This window comes from Etheostoma cragini, chromosome 5 (genome assembly GCF_013103735.1).
Source record: "Etheostoma cragini isolate CJK2018 chromosome 5, CSU_Ecrag_1.0, whole genome shotgun sequence".
Taxonomy (NCBI): Eukaryota; Metazoa; Chordata; class Actinopteri; order Perciformes; family Percidae; genus Etheostoma; species Etheostoma cragini.
Window position 1 is genome coordinate 4,037,432 of NC_048411.1, and position 24,481 is coordinate 4,061,912.

Below are 24,481 nucleotides of genomic sequence, written 5' to 3' on the forward strand. Positions count from 1 at the left end.
GGGGGGGGGGGCTACTTTAACCAAAGACTTGTGGTTACCTAGGGGACTAGAACAAAAGAGCACCAGTGAGGCACAATATCATTATCTATCATGCTGCCATTAGGGCATGTGAACGCTGCTGCCAGGGCCTGAATATGAAGAAGGGTGGTTATATTCAGCGGAAAAAAACGCAGCTTAAACCATTCAGTGAGAGATGTGATCTGTAAGTGCCCTTGACTTCAGTTTTAGAAAAGCAGCACACGCAGAAGTAGACTCAAAGATTATTACTGAAATATGAATCAATGTTAATTTAGAGTAACTAACCAAGAGTGTCTACAGGTGGGTTTGAACCTCCATTTAAATATTACAGAATATGTTGTGGATTTTTAATGCTTGCTTGAAAAAAGCCAACGGAAAAATTACCTGAATCTGAATTATTTACAGTAGAACGATTAAAAAAAAGCTTTATGTCAATGAGATCTGTACTCCTGCTGTGGTTATTTCACAACTATGTTCTCAGATCTTTACCTCTTCTTAGTTTTTCACTTGCAAGTCACACTCAAGGAAGTCAGCGCTTTCGGTAAGCGAGCACTGAATCACACAGCTACTGGTAGCTCTCCCTGGTGGCCAAAACAGGATATTATTCTATGCTGCCTGACATACAGATGTGAGCTCAACTTTTCATGCCAGGGCTGGCCTCAGAGGAAAGGAAAGGAAAAGGAATTATCTTTCACTGCTCACAGAATTTAGACGGGTGAAATATGTGTGGGAGATATGCCGACGGACGCGGAAAAGAACAAAGTAAAAAAGGAGAAAAATGTGACTCACATGCGGTTTTGTCATTGGGAGAACTTAACAGCGGTCTCCTAGTTATCTAACAGACATTTACTGAGGTCAGTAATGTAAGCGAATGAAAGTGTGACTCATCCACCACAAGAAAAAGCTGTGATTCTCAAACCTTTTAGCGAACAAAGTAATTGTGCAGAAGAAATGTACAGACAAATATGGATGGATATGCTGTATATACACACACAGTGGCTCGAATAAGTTGACACACCCATGCTAAAGTTAAAAAAAAAAGTTATATTTTGGAAGATGATAATGCCGTAATTCCAAAAATGTAGGGAAATCCAACCTTTTAAAAGGACACCAATTTTCTTTGTGAATGAATAATATATTGTAAATAAATAAATGTTCTTCCTTAAAATACAGGAGGCATGAATATACACACCCCTATGTTAAATTCCCATAGAGGAAGGCAGATTTGTATTTTCAAAAGGATAATGTGCATCCTGACAAAGTTTTCTTGGCGTTTGGAATTAAAATAACCTCCCATCATCACATAACCTTCATCATACCTAGAGATAGGCATGGGGAATTTTCCATAACATCATCTCTCAATGCAAATCCAACCAGTTATAATGGAAATAAAACATAACCATGCCAATCTCTAGGTATGGTGAAGGGTATGTGATGATGGGGAGTTATTTTAATTCCAATTCCAAAGGCCAAGGGAACTTTATCAGGAGTCATAGTATCCTGATCCATGAAATAACTGTCCTTTAATAATAAAAATGTGCCTGTCTCTATGGGAATTTAACATAGGGGTGTGTGTACTTATGCCCCTGTATTTTAAGGAAGAACATTTATTTATACATATTTATGTTTATGTTGTTGTTCTTAAAAGTTTGGATTTTCCTAATTTTTTATTTAAGGCACTAAGATCAAGTTCCAAAAGATCTTTTTTTATTCCTCTTTTTAAATCAACTTTAGCATGGGTGTGTAAACTTATTCAAGCCACTGTGTATATGTGTGTGTATATATATATATATATATATATATACACAAATACTGCATAAAAAATGTATAAATATGCAGCATTTACCAAAAGGCAACAATTCTTAATTGCATTAACATTAAATATTTGATTCAATTGCTTGTATTACAGTTTAGCTCTAAAATTCACATATTTGCAGTATATGATTGTGAATCAATGATATGAAAGCAGCAAATTTTCCAAGCTGACATTTTGTAGGAGGATTTTCGGCACATATGCTTAACTGTAAAAATGTGGTAAATCAGGTAATTATGAGCCTTAAAAAGACATAAGAAATCTCATGTGAAAACATTTACAATCTCTTACCCACTTCAAACCAAACAGCGGGCCACCGGATTCTTTCACGATTGTAAACGTGTCATGTCATGGCTCATAAATAAAATGATCACATATTTATTACATATATACTAAGTATGATATAAGATAAGCAAGATTGTAAAAGTCAAAGTGAGGTTTTACAAAAGTGATATGTGATATGGGCCTCAGGCTTTGGCTCGCTAGTGTCCCTTAACATCTTTCAAAGTAAAAGCCTCCACCTTAAAATTTGACGTAGTGCCGGGTGAGTGTAAATAAAGATTACAGGAATTGGCATAACATTTTTAAATACTTTTTTTCTCTCTCTCTCTCAGCGCCGCACACTTCACGCAGGAAATAACGTCTAACAAGTGCACGCAGTGTCCGATGGTCACGGAAATGCAAGTCATAGTTATATTTAGAAACCCCGTTAGTTCTGCTCCTGATCCAGTTCCCAAAGGCAGTGCTCCAACCATGAGATGTTCAGTGCACATGTGGTATACATTACTCAGGAAATTCCGTTATTTTGGTGTCAGAGTGACGCAGCAATGCAATCTGTGGCTTCCATTCATCTGGCGCCAGCAGCAGAAGTTCGACACTAGCTACCATAGAGCTTGACTCCAGAACATCTCAGCAACCAGGAAATGCCATCCAGAAGACCTGACAGGGATTCTGCTACGGTATCCTGCACCTGAATGAGAGAGAGAGAGAGACACACAAAGACAGGCTGAAAATCTCCTCAAACTAAAACTAGGTGGATTTAAATGCATTGGAAGGCTTTCAGTTGATCAGATATCCGACAATTACCATCCAGGGGTTAGCCAGCTGGGCTAGGCCGAGTCTTTTTGCTATGTCGACACAGGGAGTGCGACACCTGGTCCTGTTTCTGCTGGTTTGCAGACTCCTGACCTCTTCTGGTTCTTCTCTGGAGACACAGGAGAGCACCAGCAGAGGCCTGGATGCTGAACCCTCGGCAGAGCTCAGCACAGCCCGAATCTGAGCCACCTCAGACTCCCCCTCACCTATTAGAGACATTTTTTTAACGCAAAGGCTCTCTGCTGAGGATTTATAAGGCAAGAAACATGCATGATGTGACAGGTTGGTAACAGATTGGAAAATAGCGGCAAATAGAGATGTCCTCTCATCCCACCTCTCCCAGGCTCTGCATTGGCTACATAGATGAAACCATCCACCACCTGGCACACTTGCTGGACCTGAGGAGCAGGGCTGTAGATCGGACAGCCCGAGTCATCTGATCCTTCAAAGCTAAACAGTTTACTACTGACGCTCTGCTGCTGAACTCTGGCTATTTCTCTCTCCGCCCTGCACACACACAAAGTGAAATGACTGTGGACGTAGTCACAATAATATGCAGAAAAAGATAATTGCAACCTTGCATGTAACTTTAACCCTCCTGTTGTCCTCGAGTCAGATTTGACCCCTTTAAAAAATTGTCTATAACTGAAATATTAGTCAAAATAATAGATAATTTCTGCTTTTTTAACTCAAATATGAGTTATAATTCCATATAAGTGTATGGGTTATTGACCATGAATTCCAAAAAGTAGTGTAAAACTAATGGCAGTCAGGTGTTGTTATTGAAAACTAAAAGAAAAGTCTAAAAAAGGGACAAAAATTTAAAATTGTTGTCTGTTTTTTACCCGAGAGGACAACATGAGGGTTAAACACAAAGTGCTCACCTATTGGTTGAGTACAGGGTCAGGATATTGAATTTGTGTTGGTTGTTGAACATGTAACTGATCCCTGAGCCAATACCTAGAATAAAAAATTAAAAGTTTAGTGGTTACATTTTTGGGGCATCTCAGCTGATAGTAACTAGCGAGATAACAATTGTGGACCAATACTGCCACCTAGTGGAGGGCCAATAAACCTACAAGAACCGAGATAAACAATGTGATATTTGAGTCAATGTGTAATTGAAATGCACTAATGTAATATTTGTAGTTTGGTTATTCACAAGTTATTGACAACTCCTTTGAGCTTAAGAAGAAGCTAGACTTTTGAACTGATCCACAGTTAGATTTGTCACTGTGTTATAACGGATGAGAAAGGACAGGGAGAAGGTTATCCTTCATCATTAGCACTCAAAATCCATGTTATCTCACTATTTATTGGTCTGTGAGGAGTGCCTGACACAGGAAGCACATCTGGGGCATGCATGAGCCTTGTGACTAAAGAGACATCCAGCTGCTCCATCCCAGGGCCAAACATGGCATAACGTGGCTCAGATGAGGGCACCAGAGACTGAAGAAATGAGGTCACAACCTCATATGCCGGCCGTGAAGGAAGCCATTGTTGTCTGGAAGATGGACAGCCTTTAAGGTATCTGATGAAACAAAAATGGTGGTCTAAAAACATTTCTGTCTAACAAATTGTTACCAACTGACCTTGATACAGGACGACAGAAAACTATACTCACTCCGACATGTAGTCACATTTCAATTCCATCACTTTGTTGTCCCCCTCTTCTCTATCATCCAGGCTCTCGTCTTCATTGATTAGTGGTGCATCCAACAGCTCCAGGTGGGGCATGCTCACATGATCAATGGAGGGCCAGTAAGGCATGTCCCTGAGCAGGAAGTATCTCCACAGTAATGGATCTCTAACCACGGCCCTCCAGTAGCGACTGGTGGCTCCAAGGCAGCAGATATCCGCAGGAGACAGAAGGGTCATGATCAGGAACTGTACGTCCACCTTAAGCAGGGAGGACATGATTTGATATGATGAGGATTTCAACAAAGCAATACAGAAGAGAATCAAGAACCAGTTAAGACATGGAGACAGGGAGAAAAAAGGTGGGAAATCACTGCCACCAGCAAATCTATTGCCAATTAAAATACACAAAAGGATAGGAAATGTCCAGCACTAAAAATGTTACTTTAGTGAAAGTACATTGTATTCTGAATAAAATGTACCTAAAGAATCAAAGTAAAAAGTGTTCATTATAAAGGCAGAATGGTCTCTGTCAGTTATAATCTATATTATTAATACAGATGCATTTACATACATTTAAGTTAACTGCATTTTAATGTAGGAGCTGTTCAAAACAGGGGTAGTTATGTTATTTCATAAGAATATTCCACATTTACAGCTTATATTATTCCAGTGTTTACTTTCTATATTTCATTAAGCTATACTAGGCCTGTTTGTGCAGAGACCTTAAATCCAAGCGACTTCTTCAAATTACTGTGAGGAACTCTTATCTTTTTGCTCTTACACTAATAAATTGGAAAACGGTCTCTGGAGAAAATATATGAGACAGCAGGCATATTTCGTTCTTTGGAGTGCTTGTATTGTTTAAAAAAAAAAAAAATTTCAGTTTACACTAGCTTTCATTTTTTTGCTGTCACTGCTGGGAGATGACTCAATCCATAAATTGAGAGTAACTTTTATATTTAGGTTGAAAAACGTCGTTCTAAATGGAAAATCCCAACGTGGCCTGAACGCACCAAACTTTCTCCACTACTTCTTGTCATATCACCTACAATATATTCAAATAGACCCAAGTATACAAGGCAATAGCCTAGCGTATCCTACCATGACTTATAGTCACTTAAAGTAGCCTACAAATTATGTTCTTGAGTAGACTGCTTGAAAACAGTATTTCTTTTCACCACTTGACCTCACACTCAACCTTTAACCCACTCATTTCCCTTTTTATTTTATTTGATATCTTGTCCAGTTGCATTATTACCCCATTGGCGGAGGTTATAAGTTTTTGGTGTGGTTAAAGCGTTTTATTGCGTAACATTTTTTACAATGTGCTAGTTGCCAATGAGCTAGTTAAGACTAACAGCTCCACACAACTCTCTCTTTAGGCTATTTCTCAGCATGAAACTCAAGTAAAGATACTTTCCATAGTAAAATAATTACCTAGCTCCTATACCTCTTCCAAAGAGTTCAGGTTTATTTTGGGTGGCAGTAGCTGAGGCCTGTAGGGAGTTGGGTTGGAAACCAAGGGTTGCTGTTTCAAGCCCCTTAAGGAGTGTGGAGTTGGAGAGATGCTACTTCACCTACTTGGAACTGCCCGGTGCTCTTGAGCAAGGCACCGTACCTCTCCCCCACCTCGCATCTTTCCATTTGTGCATGAATAGGTCCTGAGCATGTGTGTGTATATATCAGGCCGGTGTGTAGTGTATTGTACTACTACCAATACAGAGTGTAAATTGTATTTTCCCTGGGGGAACAATAAACAGCATACATTTTTAAATGATTTAATCTGGACTACGTAACAACTGTGTTGAGGAGGGGTTGGGGTGAAGTGCGATCACGGAAGGCTTGTATCATGTGGATGCACCTACAGAATTATCACTTAGAATTCCTCTTGGGCCCTGTTTACTGAAACTTGGTGGAAGCTATGGGCCAGGGAAGGGCCCATTACATTTAACAACAGATCTGAATCTCTGGTTGGATATAAAGATGTTCTCACTTTCACCAACATTGCCCATCTCGGTTTATGAGATGAACACAAGACTGAAAAAAACGACTTCAACGCCATAGTGTTTCACAGTTGAACCAATGCAAAACATTTCAATGATTGATTTGACTCACCGGTAAGTTATCCAGAAATCCCGGTAGTGGGTCCTCCGCCGTGTCTACATGCGCCAAGTCCTCTTTTCCAACTTGGCCACTGTTTGAGAAGTATCTCTCCCTAAACCGCCTGAGGCTCCGGATCACCGCAGACTGGTTGAGCTGCTGGATCTGTCCCGCCATGACTTCAGGTGTGAGTGATACCAGACATTACGCTGTAATTTGGACCTTAAGAAATGACAACCCCGTAATTGACGTTTGCTTCCGTCATACTTCCTTGTTGCTGGCGGCAGCAGGGCATTATGGGTATTGTAGTTCCAAGACAATGGGCAGCTAAAAATCTGAACATGTAAAGTAAGCTCAAGTTGCAATGCCAAATAAAGGTGTTTTTTCTTAAAACAACGCGCGTTTATTGTCAACGAGGACATAAAAAACAGAAAATGATTTTCTTCCAAACAACACAGGTTCTCTAATAGTTAATACTATCAAGATTATTGAAGTGGCAGAAAATGGAATTTGCAATAGATGGGGATACAATAGGCGCATTACAAAGCTGTATGAACAAATCTGAACATACTTCAAAAAGTCATTAATACATCATTGTCAAACAGTTTAACACCTTTTCTTTGCCTTAAGTGTGTAAATTTGTATACACACATACATATATAATGTATATGCAATTATATTATATTAAAAGCATAACAAAATGGCAACAAAACAATAAATAAAATGTTACTGTGCAATGTCTCATTTCCAGCTGGATTATCTTCAAAGTTTTATCTTAAAAAATGAAAGAAAAAAAAAGGTAAAGTTATATTAATACCCTTTTTATATTCATATTAATGTTATTATAACACATTCTCAGGGCAAAATAAGTGCCCCGGGCAACAGTCTGGAATCAAGATGATAACTGCTTTTTCAGCAGGACAGGGCAAAAAATATTCAACTCTCTGCAGCCCTTGCCAGTTTTACACCACCAACCTTATCCTTTCTAACCTCTCTTTCTCCTGCTGTGGCCTGGGCCGTTTGGCATGGGAGGAGATTGCCTGTAGACACTGATCCAAAGAATCTTTTCTTCAAACATTTTCTTCCCATGCTCCCCCTAAACCTTTCACAACATTACACCCCACCTGGTGGATTCCATTTTTATTGGGGTTGACACACATTTGAATACTGAACTTAGATCTGTGCCGGAGGGCATCTTCAACACAGGGACAGCTTGGTTCACTGTAAAATACTAAGGATTTCCTTGGCATTCTCTGTGTTCCAGCCCTGGCCCTGCAGAGGGCCCTCACATGCAAGCACGTATTTGTTGAGGATCTGTGTGCCAATGTCCCGAAACTGAAGGCGATCTTCTTTGCGATCCATAGTGTCAGCGCTGCAGTCCTCATACTTGACTGCCCAGAAACACATTTCCCCGATGTACATCATTGTCAACAGGTGTGTGTCTGAGAAGATACCTGGCCAAAACATAAGGTAAAAGTATGATCACATGGTCTACTTGAATTGTTTTCTTTAACTGAAGAATTGTCTTAAACTGGACTGAAGCAGGACAACAGTATTAACTGCTGGGATATTTACCTTCAGATAAGAAGCTTGCTGTAGCAGTGTCATGAAGCACCACCCCATCGTTGAGCTTCACAGAGTTTCTCACCTGCAGCATCCGCATTAGGTAGCGCACCCCCTCCTGAATACACTAGATTCAAATAGAGTCTAATGAGCATTAGGACAAATCGAACCATTTCAGACAGACAGATGCTAATGGAGATCTTACTAAAAAAACTGCATATGCCAACAATTTACCCCCACCCCGCATTTTAGATGTTGCACAAGCCCATTTTGGGATAAAAATACAATTTAAATTGACTATGCAGCCCTAATACTAAACAGCTGTTTTAAAAAAAACAAAGTACATATGTCTGTCTGAATCAGTCAAGCCCAAATCTCTGTTCACAAATACAATGTGGCACCTTAAGGAATGTGTCCTTGTTTTTCTTAATCCACTGTTTTCGTTGATGAAGGGTGTGGCAGTACATGTACAGCAGAGCTCCACGTCTCCAATAGAGGCATTCCAACAGCTCTAGACCCAAAACAGACTGCACCTATTATATAACCAAAAGACATGAATAGTATTGTTAGACAATGACGTGGAAGTAAATGTAAATGAAAGAGTTTTTTGCAAAACGATATACCAAAGAGAAGATTGAAGTGGATCTAGCCTGGAAATACTTGATAATAAACCAGAAAAAAAAAACATGTACAGCACATGCACACAAAATCACGTTGAGAAACACATATACACACTTCTTGTGCTGGTGCTAGCCTCCCAGCCAAAACTTCTGGCTCGGTCAGGTCTTGCAGGAGCTGCTGGATTTTAAATGGTGAACAGTCCTCAGGGAACTCCTGGTCCACCAGTTTATTCTCTTCATAAAATGTAATGTCTAGGATCACCTAAATGATGAAGAACAAATATATACCAACACTGAATACAAGGTGCAAGAAAACTAAGTAACATTTTCAAATTAACAAAAATCACCAGAAGTCATAAGAAACAATTACCTCCCTTTTCTCACTTAACTACTCTATTGAGTTCTCCAATTAATAAAAAGTAGACCAAACCAGGAATGAAACTGATAATATACCTGCCAGGAAGAGGAAGCCACAGCTGTAGCCTCTTCTCCAAAACTCTTATTTATCCCTTCTAAAAAGCTAACTCTGTAGCATTACTAATATCTAATTAACTCCCTATGTATTGGTAATTTGATACTAAGAGCCTTTTCAGTCAGAGTCACTTCACATCACCAAAACAACCTCCAACTAGCAACTACAGCACACTTGTTTTTAATGTTCCTTGAACTAAGCACCTCTTAAGGCAGGATAGCAACTTCTTTAGCAGCTTGGGACTACATTCCCACTCCATTATATCTATATCCACCAAGTACATATTGTATTGCCTATGGTTTTCAACTCAAAAAGGCTAAACTGAGGGTCCTCTGCAAAATTGCGGCTTAAAGGGTAAGAATGAAAAAAATAACCCAAAGCAATTTTGGTTGATTCTTTTTCACTTATCAAGCAAAATGCTAAGCATTTGCGGTTACAAATTTTCAAATTTGAGGATACCTTTCCTTGTTTTGTACATTCAACCTGCCATGATCTAATACATTAGTATGAATAGGTATGCAGATATGAAGATCATCTTGAGTTCGGGGAAATTAAGATGGGCATATGTATTATTTTCTGATGTTTCATTCAACAAAATGATTGAAAACAGTCCAATATTATAAACTAATGAAAATAATTATTAATTGCAGCTCTAGACATTCAATGTAATGAAGTACCTGTGTGTAATCCTGAAGCACCTTGGAAAGGTTGCTACTCTCCCCTCCTTGCCTGTAATAGCTTTTCAACTTGTCTAGTATGGCAGACGCATTCTGTAAATAGTCATCATCTATGGAAGAACGATATGTTAACAGGTTACCAAGTACAGATCTATAAATATAACTGGTTTCAACGTGACGCTTTTTAAATACATGTTAATACAAAACAGTTCGCTACGCTAGAACAAGTTGTAACGTTCCAAAGCTAAAAGCAGTGGGGCTATGCAGCAAAATAGTAATTAACAATTACGGAATACAATGCTAACTAACATTTTAAGCGTTTGCCAATGTTTAAATGTAACAATAATAATAATACATGACTTTATGTATATAGCTAGCACCTTTAAAAACTATTTGCAAAGTGCTTTGACAGACAAAAGTAAGCCAAAAGCAGGATATCCAGAAGTGAATGCTAGTGAAAGCTAGCTAAACAAACAATAACATGACAACAATTGGGTAACTATAACAAGTAGACAACAGACACAATATATGGTAGAGCGATATGAAAAGGACAGACATGTGGAAATAAGAATAAAATCAATTAGAACAATAAAATAGAATTAAAGTGACTAATGGATAACATGAATAATTAACTCAACTTCAAATAATTTACTATGACGCGAAGTTACACTCGGTTACAGTACGCAGCATCGTGTTTCATGGCCAGCTAACAGTTTGTCAATACTGCATTTTAGCTAACGTTAGCCAACTTAACGTTTCGCTAGCACCCAGATATTTCAAAAAAAACAACCATCGGTCAGTGAGTAAATGTTACTATGGCGCTGGTAGCGAAGTCAACATTTTAGCACCTGTTAACTAACCGTAGGGCAAGTATTATTTATCAACATAAAATGTTCATCAGGCAGCAACTGTTGTTATAGTTGCAAGCTGATGGATAACGTTAGCTAGCTTGCTAGTTGGCTAAAAAACTGCGTATATTTATTTATCTCTGAATGGACTAAGAATGCTAGCCACGCATCCGAGGTGCCAAGATTTGTCACAAGAAGAAACAAATGAACAACGCCTTATCGATACCTTGCTTTTCAGCTCTGAGACTGGAACACTTGATGTCTAACTCAAATATCCTTCTCTCCAACTCAAAACCTTGTCGCCTGTAGTCGTCGGCCATGACTAAAGTATGCGTCACGTGAACTGGGGATGATGCTGCATTCAATTGCTCCTCGGATGGTCCCTTTTCCAGATTTGTGAAGTAAGTTTCCGATGTGGTGTGTTGACGACTCGTAATGTGGAAAAATGGACGCTACAAAAAAGATTGTTGTATTTTACTGCCCAACTCGTTTAAACAAGAGCCGTTTTCTGCATTTAGTTCCAGCTTGATGCTATTCTAGTGCTAGTAACGTTACATTTTCTAAAACCACTAAAATATTGTTTTTGTTATCAGGGTTAATGCTAATAAATAACCTTTTCACGATACGTGGACAGCTTCTAACTGCATCTTCTAACTTCTAGCTATTTGCTAAAGTTATAAATATATATATATATATATTTGAAATATGCGAATTAATAAAAAAGTGCCTTACCAATATTTGTTATTTATGCTGTTTTCAAATACCACTATGGCCACGCCAAGACCCACTCTATGAAGCAGCTCTAATGGTTGGGGTTAGCGCCTCGAGTGGTTAATGTCACGATATGGTTACGTTAATACACCATAGACAGTTAGTAATACACCCATGCCAATAGCCCCAAATCATAGCCCAAAATACACGTTCATCCGCCATGTTTCTGCGTAACATGACGCCAATCCGTCAAGTCGTGTAGAACATTTTCGCCGAGTTTCCGAGTTGAGGGGGCATTCAGAAAATATTGTTTCCGATTATTCTTATAGGATTGAATGCATCACTACTCACGTGCGCGCGCGTGTTTTGTGTGTGTGTGTGTGCGCGTGTGTGTTACAAAAATGTTTTCTTATCTTTCTATGTGTGTGTGTGCCGCGGGCGCCTGGGGTAGCTTTAAAAACAACAGGTACTGCCTAATCATCCGTTTGTAAAAATGACGTAAACGTTACGCATCTTGCCGAACGCTGAGTAGGCTACTTTGTAGTACGGTGGCCGAGCAGGGAAAACGCGCTTACTGTCTATACCTACTTTGGCTCGTAGACTGTATTAACGGTCTATGCTCTGGCTACAACCTTCTTTAACTGTCTATGGCTACTACGGCCAAAACACATCCATCATACCGTATGTACTAGGAGCAACCATAGACCGTTAATATCAATAAATATACAGTCTATGGGAGAAACGTGATGCAAATGCCCCACACAAAAAAGAAGTTCAAGTGTTTTTTAATTTACAATGTGTCATCTCTGTATGCAGCCTGTTAAGTGTAGACTGTATAAAAAGGAAGACGCGTATCCAATGTTGTTCCTCCAGTTCCTCCCACTGTATTAAAGTAAAGTCAAAATATAAAGGCGGTGCACAGTCTGTACAGTAGCGGGTATTTTCGATTTGCTAGATCTTCCCCTGTAGCATAGACCGTTAATACAGTCTATGCTCTGTAGAAGTGATCAGGCGGTGGGTGGAACCAGAGTCGCGGGCTTGTCGTCGCGAACCGACCAATCGCGAGTCAATCATAGCTGTCAATCACGAAGTTTCACCCCCCTTACTATTGACTCAAATAACTAATGGAAACCAAACTTAGCATTCGAACAAACATCACCGTGAACACAATTACCAAAAAAATGACCCAAACCATTTTCGTGGAAAAGTATTTAACGCGTATTTAGAAATTTTGTTTTGCCCATCCGCTAACATGGAGAGAACGGGTTTAATGCAAGGGGGTAAGCTTCTCCTCTCTAAGCGTAGCTCCCATAGACACTTAAAGAAGGTTCGCTCCAGAGGCGCCATTTTAATGCTACGAAGCCATCACCCGCCGTTAGCATCCTATTCCCTGCCATTCATTTTGACGTCACTTTGACAGTGAATTACTTCACAAATGAAGCGTTTGAAGACGCAATTTGTCAAGTATTTATTTCTGAAGCAACACGACAATGTATGAAAGGCTTCATTACCTTGTAGCTCACGTTATGGCTCCGTAGCAGACGTTTTTGTAAAAATAGGCTAACCACGCGACTTGCTGTCCTCTAGTCGACAAATCACCGTAATGTCAGGAGAAGCTCGCAGGCAGTTTGGATTTCCATTAGCTGTTGTTAGAAAAATCTAACTATCACCTGTTCTTTGATTTGATTGAGACTGAGGGTCCAATTGAGAATTAAGAAAAGGTTTAATGAAACAGCATGATGAAGATGATAAGACAAAGAAAATACGACATAAAACATAATAACATTGCAGCTGACAGCGGACTTGATCCCTACTTCTCCCTGATGGAGTCACATGAGACCAGCCCCCAAATCATCACCACGTCCCAGTTTTATTCCAAACAAGATGAGGGTGTTCCTCCAATTAAATCTTTCCCTATTGGTCAGATGTTTTCTCAGGATCAGGTCCCATCTCTGAATTGTCAGGTTTACTCCAGGTCACAGGTAAAGGTCTTTTATCATGGTAGTGCTAATTCTATTCAAGTTTACTGGGAAATACATTTCCTTTGATCTTAGTCAAGTCTGGCCCAGCAAGGGTGGCTCCCAAAAGGCAGGAAACATTGTTTTCAAAACACTGTTTTTAACTTTTTAAAACTCAACACGGTTTAGGTTGAATTGCCAATGTTAACAAGCATGTTAGTTAACAGTAATTAGCCTGTCTCTATGTTATCTCCTTGCAAATGCCTTCCTACTCCATCACTGCTGATTGGGAATGATCGAGATTTTTCTTGCACAGCTACCAGAAGACTTACAGCTTTCAGACATGTTGCTCACGTCACATCTACGTCGTCCAGCTCAGTTGGAGGCTGCGCAGTAACGCTCAGCCCTCAGCGGAAAAGTGCTTAGCGAATCAAATCATCCTCACTCGTCTCCGTCCAGAACAATGGGATCTGTCGATCCATTTCTTTAACTGTCTATGGTTTAATGCCACTTTCAGCCACCAGGGGGGGCGTTGAAGCGCGTTTTCCCTGGCCGGCCACCGTATTGTGGTTTTGCTGAAACGGTTAAATTCAAATTAGCTTGCCAAGCCCCCTCTATCCCCTACCGCTTGGTCCAGCCTCTGGTCCAGCCCATTGAGCCACCAGCCAATGTCTTTGTGGCTCTGACTTTTTGGTGTGTGCACTGCTGGTAGCCACATTTTCCGACGTTTCAGCATACATCATCTGTCTTCCACCGGCTGGAGCCTTCACTCTGCTCATCGGCTCATCCTCCGTGTATCTATAGCTCTAAAACATGGCGGCTTTCAAAGCTTTGTACAGAGCGCAGAATGTTTTCTACAAAAACGTCTCAAATCCCTGCAGAACCAAAATAAATGTGGCTTATCTCCAATTGACCAAGGTTGGTATTAAACGGTTACGTTAATTGGTTGTAGAAATATCTTTGTTGAAATGAGATGGTTGCGAATGATTGGGGTAAGATTAACGTCATATTAATATGAAGACTGTATTTGATTTTTCGAAATGCAGATACTGGACCAGAGATTAATGCCTTTAGTAAGGGGAATTGACCTATTTTCACACATCCTTTTGGATTTATTTCATTTTATATTATAATGATATTGCGAATTGACCTCAAACGGATGGCTACGGCGGGGATACTCCATATTTTCGTACACAGTTCAAAACCATATTACAAAGTGTTAATAATATGACTTTGCAGTGGGTCAGTGACTTAAGACACATCACATGATGTCACAAACCCGCAGTTCTATATTCAGCACACGGGTCTAATGTCAAGGTGTGTTGTAGGTGAAATGAAAAGTGCTGTCATATTATACCCAAGCAAGGATTTTTGCATCGATTTGAACACAAACTCATTACAATATTTCCATTTTATGTCATTGCCCAAAGTCATGACATTGTACAAGTTAGTTATGTTTGGTTTTGGATATCAGCGTGAAATTACAACTAATAGGGAATCTAAATTAAGGAAATGCTCGAGGTAACATGGCCCTTTTGAGCATTATCTTGAATCAGTGTAACTGATTTTACTGCAAATTGATATAGTAATTTGAACCTTTTGACCAATTGTAAATCCCCTGGATGACAGTAATACCTAGCTTTCCATTAACTGATATCTGATAACTTTTCTTTCTTGCAATAAATATGTATTAATATAGACAGGAGTATGTTTCATTCTGTTAAATAAGCAATATTGCATAACAAGGTGTATACAGAATGGCAGTCCCTTTGTAGATAAAGGAAAGTTACGAAAGAGGAAGGCAACTAGAAACAACCCAATACAAAGTGATAGACATAGAAAAAAAAGGCATTGTCAATAATGTCCAGCAGTTTGTCCAGTGTCCTCTTCGCTGCCACCGTCACCAGTGGGTCCAGCTTCATGCCGACGTTGACGATTGTTGAGTTCATTTTTTAGAAATAGTTCAATATTTTAAAAAGCAGTCAGAAATGACACATTTTTTAATATCCAATGCCAGTATTACAGGTTTACGATCATCATAAAATTACATTACACATACAAAACCAGCACCATAATACTAAAGGGTGAATATAATGGGTATGGTGAATGTAATCATGGTCCAATCCATTGTAGCTACTGTCAGGGAAATTAATGGTGGCAAATGGTCCTGTAAAATTATTTTTGAAAAATTGGCGCTACAGGTACAGTTAGAGTGGATAAGAGATGACACAGAGGATTTCAGGTTAGAGTCCTTAGTTAACTGTAGTGTTGGGATTCTTGACTGTGGGCTAGTTCAGCAGTTTTGTATATTTAGGGTTAGGGTTAGGGTTAAATAAACCAAATCAACTGTACAAATGGTAAAATATGTGTAATCTTTCTGGTGGGAAAAAATAAATAAATGAAAGTGTTTTATGCATCTCTTGTTCTCCTTTCTACAGACGTGCAGCTGTTACTTTTCTACCTCCAGCCATAGAAGATCCCAGTTCTTCTCCGATCCTATAGAGGCGGTCAAAGATATCCCAAGTGGAGCTACCATTCTTGTAGGAGGTAAGATCCACAAACACAAAGATTATCGGATGGCTAAATGCACACCTCGATGACAGTGCTGGTCAATTAACATAGTTTTCAACAAGTTTTGTGAAAGTTCAACAATGTCTGTTCAATAACCAATTAACAGCCAAGCTCTGTGTGGCATGGTGGGTAATGACCATCCCCAAAAGTGCAGCCGCAAATTCCACAGCTCCTAAAATAGTCAAGTTCGGAGTGACTTTGTTACACATTTTCCATTGTGTCACCCCTCTGTCTGAGGGGAAAAAACTCTAACAGGAATCTGCATCACTCTGTAATATTAGAAACACCCGATCCACACATGACTAGAGATGCCTCCTGCTTGATCCAATGTTGACCATAGTTTCGGACTTTGGGTTTTTTCGGTGTGATTTGTAACTACTGGAAAGGTCATTTCTTTTTTCTTTCCAAATCTGCAATGTCTCTTATCAACTACTAGGTGAAGGTTCCACCTTACATTATCAAAGTTAACCCTTCACATATTGGGCATTCACTTATTGGTTGCTTCCATTTGTTTTTGCTTATTATGCATCACTCATTACTCTTTTTTTGTGTGTGTGTTCCAACACAGGCTTTGGATTATGTGGTATCCCGGAGAATCTTATCAACAGTTTACTGAAGACCGGCGTTAACGGTCTCACTGCAGTCAGCAACAATGCAGGGTAAGTGTGTGTGTGTGTGTGTTAGAATAATTTCATCATCAAGAATAGACATAGACCCCTGAAGTTAAATATCAAAGTTCATTTTTACTTGTGAACACAAGGAGACGGTTTCCACACTACAGGAAATGCCCAACTGGAAGCTCTCTACTGCAACTTATTAATACAAAGTAGATGTTAATACAAAGTCATAACAAAGTCAATAGTGTCAGTTCATCTCATTGTGTCTGGGAATCTCCTCCGCCTGCTTAGCCCCCAGAAACATCCTGGGCCTTTCACAAGGACAGACCATGGTTCCATGGTTATCTTGTTTCAAGTCATCAGTATAATATGGTATACAATCAGAGAAAAAGTATGTATCATAATTTTGTACCAGTGTGTGGAGCGGAGGAGGCATGCATGCTTAGCAAACATGCAGATGCTTGCGTGTAACTGTGTGCTTAATGCAGTGCATTCCATGGTGAGGCTTGATTTTAATGTTAGTTTAACACAATCGCCACTCCAAAATCCAAACCTGGTTTTTAAGATATGTTGCTAGAGGTGAGGTTGTTTATTATTCTGATTATGGTTCGAGTCATATTTAAACCTGCACATGTTTGCAGTAACACATTATAGTGTCTTAAAAATACTAAAAAAGTAAAAAAATTCAAAGTCAACATTTTAGGCCTTAAGAAGTCTTAAATTCCTCAAAGAATTGTGTACTAGGTCTTGAAATATTTAAAACAGGTCTTAATTTTTCTATGTCATTGTAATGCCCCCCCCCAGGCTGGCCCCTGTCACTCCTGTGTAGCTCTCCAGCTAGTGAACGGGAAACTTATTGGACTTAGGGCTGAGCGATATGGAGAAAATCAAAAATCCCAATATTTTTGACCAAATACCTCAAAATTGCAATGATATTGTAGTGTTGACTATTGGTGCTTTCACAAAAATATTTACACAATAAGCTTTTTGATAAATAATCCTCAGTAATGTGGATATAATGACTTAGTGGGTAAAGGCAAATAACAGGACAGATACATAATTTTTTTTAAAATCACATCAATTGACTGTAATGCGGCCTTTATAACCAGGGAAAGACACCAGTTACACTATATCACGATATGACGCTATCCAAAATCTAAGAGAACATCTAGTCTCATATCACAATATTGATATTATATTAACATATTGCCCAGCTCTAGTTGGACTCATGACGGAGGCTGTCTCGTATTGGTGACCTTGTCACTGTATCCTCAAACCTGCAGTGTTAATTGGAGAAATGACCTGAAGTTAGGATAACTTGTCAGTTTTTTTAAGAAGAAGGTCTGTTGCAGTGACTGCAGCTCCTCCAGTGGTCAGGTGATATTGTGTGTCTTTCAGAGGTTTCCCTTCTGGCTCTTGGCATAAGTTGTTGACCTCAATGCCCTTTATTATGCACTGTTATAGCTTACCTTGATATGCAGTATCTCAAGCTAAAGACTTCCTCATTGTTTCTGCTATGCACTGGCTCCATGGCTCAATATTTTCGGAAAAATCAGAATTGTGATAATCTTAGAAAACACACGTTTATTATTAAGGGAATGCAAATTGCAAAAATTAAAATGTGAGGTAACCTTTTTAAATTTGCAGTTTTAGAGGAATGAGACAAGTTTTAAACCCATTTAAGACTGAAGAATACATTTCTCAGTAGAAAAGTTGTGCAAAGAAAACCACATTCAACACCTAAATGCAACATTTACCCATGCCCTGGCAGCTGAGCTTCTCGCTTCAGTTTTTCTGGACATTGTTTAGCCCAATGTTGATGTTTGTCTTAGACACTAGGAAACAGTCATTTGTCTTGACAGTGTCTTTCCGTGCAGCCACACAGTAAACTGAATTGTTTACATGGCAACACTGCAACTTGAGACAGCGACCAAAACGTGATCTTATCTACTTAATTTTGAAACACAAAATGAATTCTCCTATTTTCCCCTCTGACTACAGACTGCAGTTTAAAATAATATATTTTCTCAACAACTCAAACACAAATTCTTTCATTTTTACATTGAAAGCGCTGACACTGGCTTACAAAAGGATTGAACGTCAACCTACTGCACATTCATTTTGCAGTACAAACTCTAATTGTATATTTTATCACTTTTGTCTTTAAAAAAGCTAAATATTACTCTGTGGTCAACTCTAAAATCAATTACAATTTGGTCTGATATTCTGTTTATTTTGGAGAATTGCATTGCATCCCTACTTCTTATCATCTACAAACTTCTTTGCGTGACTATCCGTGGATTGGTATTGCCAACTTGATGGTGGCTATTATTTGACAGAACTTACAGTCAGGAACTAAGTAGCTTTTCCCTTTTTTTAGCTACTGTAATTGCAGTATACAGTTTCTGTAATAAAATGCACTCTCAACATAAGAAAAACTTGTCTGTGCAGACAAAAAACTGCAAAATTGAGATTTAGAATCACCTACGTGGTAGCACACAATGAAACTTATTGTAGTATTGTAGTTAGTTGTTGTAGGTATGAAGATTAAAATGGCTTTTAAGTCTCTGTGGATACATTTCTCCATGCCAGTAGTTGTTTTAGCCAGAAACAGTTCTATGTAATAGGATAATGTGCATCACAGATTTGACTCTTCACTAGAATTTTCTTTCTGGACTTTGATTTTTTGGTAAATATTGATTATTGGAACAGGCACTCAAAATATTTGCTTGAGCCATGGAATCCCTCTGAACAATCATTGCTCCACCTGAATGTTTCCCTGTGCAGACAGTAGTTGTTGGGGAAGATTCTAGCCACCTGCATATAGTGGCTTTTTTCTCTTTTGTTTAGTTTCTGAGCAATCTCAGCCAATTCCAACACAGTGGGACACGCTATGCATATTACAGTCTACAAGTTTATTTAAGAAGAACTATAGTACATATACAGAGGTGTCAACATTCATTACTCAAGTAGAAACATAGATACTGGGGTTTAAAATTACTTGCTTTTTACTCAAGTAAAAGTGCATAAGTATTGCTTTCAAAACTACTCAACCCTCATGTAATCTTTGGGTCAAATTGGACCTGTTTTAGTTTTTTTTTCTCACAAAAAATGGGCCGTCAAAATGAGCGCTGAAAATGTCAACGTTAAAAATATCAAAAAACGTTGGAAAAAGAATAAAAAAAAAAGCATCCACAATATTGTAAAAATAACAAAAATGTCTGAAAAAGTAAAAATATTTTTGCAAAAAAGTGACCAAAACGTTCTTTTTCATGGTTGATGGGAACACAACACAAGGGTTAAAGTGTAAAAGTAATGTAAGAGGGTAAAAATGACATTTAGGACTAAAGCTTAAGCCGCGCCACAGGGGCCAATAGTGCACTGCCCCACCTCCCCAAAAAGACCCTAATGACTATCATATGATTTTAAAATGTTAACATTGAAACATTTGGATGCATCTGTTTCAGTTGCATTCATGCCCCATTGAGAATATACGCATTTTAGTACAATGTAAATACATTAAAGAACCTTATGTGTGTACTACTGAGCATTAACGTGTTTCATGGAGCGGAAGATATGAGGACTAGTTGCTAAAAAGTATTGGAATGGTGCAAAAAGTCAAACTTTGGAGGCATGTCATCAATAGCCTTTATTGGAATGTTAATGTAAAGCTTAGCAGCAGGAATCTCAGAGGGCAACGGATGTGACATAACAACACTGGACAAGAAAATTGCCGGCGCTTGGTTGGGACATTTTGCTCAAGAGCTCTTGCGTCTCTGCCATGGACATCTTGGTACTAGGCTACATACGTCTGCTATTCCCCTGCTGGAGTGTGACGTGATTTGTGCCATGTTCTCATCCAACCACAATCTAATTCACTGTATCCGGATGGCACTATTTATCTGGATATGTTTTTTTCATTTTGACATGCCAAACTGAAATAGGAGTAACAAGGCTATTTAAAAAAATGAAAGGAGTTCGAAAGTACAGATAATTGCGTGAAAATGTAAGCAATAGAAGTAAAAGGTAAGCTGTCAAATGATTACTCCAGTGAAGTGAAGATACCCAAAATTTCTACTAAAGTAAGATAATGAAGTATTTGTACTTTACTTGACACCTCTGTACATAGTACATTTTGGAAGATTGTGCTGGAATGTACAGTACATGACCTTATTGATCTGTCATTTTAATTATATACACATACTGTGTATATGTATGCATGAATATATGTACAGTATATATTTTTTATTAAATGTTTTACATGTTCAGACTACTACTGCCTGCCCTGCCTCTGGCTTATATTGCAACGAGGAGAGTTGAAATTTGAGCGATACATTGACGTTGGCAGGAATGTGTTACACGTGCCGTGACTGACTAGCCTTGTTTCATAAAAATCTGCGGCCTGTGTACCGCACAGTATATCCACTGTCTTCTTAGTTGTAGCGAAAGCGTGTTGCCATGGAAGGGGAAAGAAGTAGTTGGCAGGGGAAACTAGTTAAGTAATGTAATTTTATACTGAAGTCTCCTAAGGCTAAAAATGTAACTTGCTCTGCTTGCAACTTTTTAAATGCCTGAATGGGTTGTTAGTCCTCTTCAAGTCTCAACTTTGTGTTTCTTGTACATTGTAACAGAGAGGGCATTTCTTACTTCTTTACACAAGTTTTAGCTAGGAGGATTAAAAATGGCTTTCATTTGGTAAATGGCCGAAAAAAATATGGTTTGTGTCTATATGTCTCTATACAATAATCATGAACAATACCCTGGGGTACCGAGGCTCTGCTCTTTGAAAGTTGTAGCATAATGGGGAAACTTTGTAGAACACACACGGACTCGGTGGGCTTTTGCACTGTAATACTAGATGAGAGAGATTCAGCTGTACACCAGGATATCATTGAGCTGTGACAGAACTGCAACCCCCTGCAGCGTTACATTCATTTGTTAATCAGCTGCTTCAGTGATGTTACACAAACAGTACAGATTCCGTATAAAAGGCAGAAATTAGGTTCACTGCTGGAGACTGCTCTGATCAATGAGCATTAGCTTGCATTTTGATTCTACTGATTCTGTGTGTCCTGATACAAGAGTCCACTCACTTAAGTTTGACAAAGTTTTGGCTTCAAACACACATGCATGTCCGGCAGTGCCATGCACAAGATCACACAATGTTAGCATCAGTCAAATCCCCATGTAGACTACCTATGATGTGTTGTAACACTAGAGGCTTGTGTGACAGGGTTGCTTTTTAGTCATGTGTTTTTGGTATTCTGAGACCACATGGCTGAGATATCTTGTAGCTGCTGATGGGATTACATTTCCTCGGAATTGTACCTCGTACTGTTTCATGTAACAACTAAAACATGATTGATTGTCAGCATCTGAGATTAGGGTCACGTGCTTTTATCTTAGATCACAAGAAATGGCCTCTTTAAAACCTGCTTTATATGTTTTTATAAAAGGTTTATAAAGACTATGCCTTCATAGGTTAATGACTGACCAGCCAGACAAAGTCATTCAGTTCATATACAGTATCCATGTCATGAGTATTTCAACAACCCTAGTAACACAATAACTTTCATTGGGGAAAAAGTAAAAAGCAAAAGAAAAGTTAGAAAGGACACACAGCACTACGTTTTTATTGCTTTCAAATGACGTTTTGCCCATGTTTAAAAATTGATGCTTGACATCCTATAGTGTCATCATCAGACTTGATACCAAGATTAGCATCACCGGGTTATTAAAGTGCAGTCGCTCCTCTAGTGACACCTTTTGGTGACAACATTAAATTGTGTTGTTAGATGCATTTCATCGGGGGGGGGGGGGCTACCTAAAGTGTCCTTTAATTGTATGGAGGAGCACACGGTGAGTCTAGCTTTGTGGAGATTTTGCAATGTCATTATTATTTTTTAATTATAATTATTTTTTATGCGTTGTTCTTTTCCCTTGCCGGGTGAGTTAGGGAACTGTTACACACCTCTGAGACATAGTGGTGCAGTCCAGGGCAGATTGAGAGCCATATGAAGGCAGTGGCATTCCGCTGCTGAAGAGAGGACAGAAATGATTAGCTGGACAGAGTATTGACGAGAAGCCGTGCTGCCACAAACATGTGCTTGGATAAGAATTGATTGACTGATCGATTGATTAGTTGTACAGTGTATTGACGAGACACTGTGCTGCCACAAACATGTGCTTAGGTAAGGATTAAATGATTGATTAGTTGTACAGGGTCCAGCAGCCGTGCTGGCCCAAACACGTGTTTTGGAAAGAATTGATCCATGGTAGGGAGTATAGATGATAAGCATGGGCTTTATTTCATTTGGTAAAAGTACATTTAAAAAAAGGTTTTTGCTCAAGTTTTCTTTCGATAGTTTCAAGTTTGTTTGTTTTATTTTAAACTTGGCTGAATTTGGCCACACTGTTGGAAAAGTGTAGGAATTCAAGATTTTTGCTTTCTTATCACTTGTTTGACACTCTGGCCACGCATCTTGACAATATCAAACACAAAATAATTGCTATGGATACATATGAATACATACAAATACATATGAATGCATGTGTATTTGCGTCCTTTGAAGAGTAGAGGCACCTTTAGTGGCATTGGTGTTATATATCAGATTTGACAGATCTATCAGACACTACCATTCCCCCCCCATTCGTCTTTGTCAAACTGCTCCATAAGCTCTGGCAGGTTGCATGGAGATGGTGAGTGATGTTTCCAAATAAATATTGAAAAATTTGAGTATATGTACTGTATGTATATTGTGATTTATTTTGTGCAACAATTTTTTTTTTCAACGACTATTTCTCTAAAATCACTTTTTTTTTTTTTTCAATGTTCCACCCTAATATTCTCTGTTTATACAGTACCGCCAATGGCAACGAAGTCATATCAGTTTCCAGCAAAACAGAAAATGCAGAAAATCCATGTATACAAATAAATTAAATGCCACATTGACCTGTGATCATTAATTTTAGAAAACAATTAGTTTTTAGAAATGTATCATGATAAATTGTCTCTGGAAGTTTTTTTTGTTAAGGAATGAAAAAAAAAAATCCAAATACTCAAAACTATGGAATCGCAATAGCTCTAGAATTGCAATAAATAAAAATCCCATTATGAATAGAATCACATGTATCGTAAAAGAATCAAATTGGGACAAAGGCATACCGTCCCAGCCCTAAAACAACCAGACTGCTTTTGTTCAATACACTGAAGCCTAATTGCACTTATTTTAACGTTCAACATACCATGTGTTTGTTTTCTTCAGAGTGGATAACTTTGGCCTGGGTCTGCTGCTTAAGACTAAGCAGATCAAGAGGATGATCTCTTCATACGTCGGGGAGAACGCGGAGTTTGAGCGACAGTATCTGGCCGGGGAGTTGGAAGTGGAGCTTACACCACAGGTTGGTCAGAAAAACACCCCATTTGGACTGGTTTGTACATTAATACCCAAGGAAGGTCAACATCAAGGGCAACTGGACCTGGTCTGAGGTGCTTGAAGCTGTTTCGCCTCTCTTCAGTTTGCTCGACGCGTCTTTGTGCCCCCTCTAACCAAGCCCTTGATTTTAATCTTCCTCGGATAACCATGACGTCAGTGACTGAGATCCTTCACAGACGTGCATTTTCTCCACAAGTACAAAAGATGTCGCATATGAAAACACAAACTCAGTCAAGAAATCTCGAAATGTGAGAGTCACGTGATCGGCTGGACAGAGATGGCGGCTTAAGGTGAAGCTCCTGGCCCAGATTTGTCAAATAGTTGATAGGTCTTGATTCTGA

At 38.9% G+C, this 24,481-nt stretch overlaps 3 protein-coding genes across 3 annotated transcripts in view; 1 reads left to right on the forward strand and 2 right to left on the reverse strand.

Moving 5' to 3' along the window:
* Positions 1 to 2,441: 2,441 nt before the first annotated feature.
* Positions 2,442 to 7,155, reverse strand: fbxo4 (F-box protein 4). Its single transcript, XM_034872190.1, has 7 exons — positions 6,683 to 7,155; positions 4,551 to 4,825; positions 4,237 to 4,457; positions 3,811 to 3,886; positions 3,261 to 3,433; positions 2,918 to 3,132; positions 2,442 to 2,801 (listed from the first exon to the last, which is right to left on the reverse strand). Exons 1-7 carry the CDS (start codon positions 6,842 to 6,844, stop codon positions 2,709 to 2,711), a joined length of 1,215 nt encoding a protein of 404 aa, XP_034728081.1. The 5' UTR covers positions 6,845 to 7,155; the 3' UTR covers positions 2,442 to 2,708.
* A 640-nt stretch (positions 7,156 to 7,795) lies between these two features.
* Positions 7,796 to 11,270, reverse strand: c5h5orf51 (chromosome 5 C5orf51 homolog). The gene is made up of 6 exons (XM_034872191.1): positions 11,074 to 11,270; positions 10,000 to 10,109; positions 8,966 to 9,112; positions 8,632 to 8,763; positions 8,243 to 8,357; positions 7,796 to 8,121 (listed from the first exon to the last, which is right to left on the reverse strand). The coding sequence occupies exons 1-6, from the start codon at positions 11,165 to 11,167 to the stop codon at positions 7,886 to 7,888; spliced, it is 834 nt and encodes a 277-aa protein (XP_034728082.1). The 5' UTR covers positions 11,168 to 11,270; the 3' UTR covers positions 7,796 to 7,885.
* A 2,858-nt stretch (positions 11,271 to 14,128) lies between these two features.
* The window catches only part of oxct1a (3-oxoacid CoA transferase 1a), a 46,515-nt gene continuing 36,162 nt past the window's right edge, over positions 14,129 to 24,481 (forward strand). Inside the window, exons 1-4 of the mRNA XM_034871148.1 lie at positions 14,129 to 14,434; positions 15,955 to 16,063; positions 16,656 to 16,746; positions 23,970 to 24,105. Coding sequence (XP_034727039.1) covers positions 14,330 to 14,434; positions 15,955 to 16,063; positions 16,656 to 16,746; positions 23,970 to 24,105 — 441 coding nt within the window. The 5' untranslated portion in view covers positions 14,129 to 14,329. The remainder of the gene's footprint in view (positions 14,435 to 15,954; positions 16,064 to 16,655; positions 16,747 to 23,969; positions 24,106 to 24,481) is intronic.

Coding starts and splice junctions, on each gene's coding strand:
- fbxo4 (XM_034872190.1), bottom strand. CDS start 6,844: ATGGCGGGACAGATCCAGCAGCTCAACCAGTCTGCGGTGATCCGGAGC. Junction 4,826..6,682: donor GATTTCTGGATAACTTACCG/GTGAGTCAAATC, acceptor TCCCTGCTTAAG/GTGGACGTACAGTTCCTGAT. Junction 3,133..3,260: donor CAATGCAGAGCCTGGGAGAG/GTGGGATGAGAG, acceptor TGTCTCTAATAG/GTGAGGGGGAGTCTGAGGTG.
- c5h5orf51 (XM_034872191.1), bottom strand. CDS start 11,167: ATGGCCGACGACTACAGGCGACAAGGTTTTGAGTTGGAGAGAAGGATA. Junction 10,110..11,073: donor TCTCAGAGCTGAAAAGCAAG/GTATCGATAAGG, acceptor GTTCTTCCATAG/ATGATGACTATTTACAGAAT. Junction 9,113..9,999: donor TGCTTCAGGATTACACACAG/GTACTTCATTAC, acceptor TTCATCATTTAG/GTGATCCTAGACATTACATT.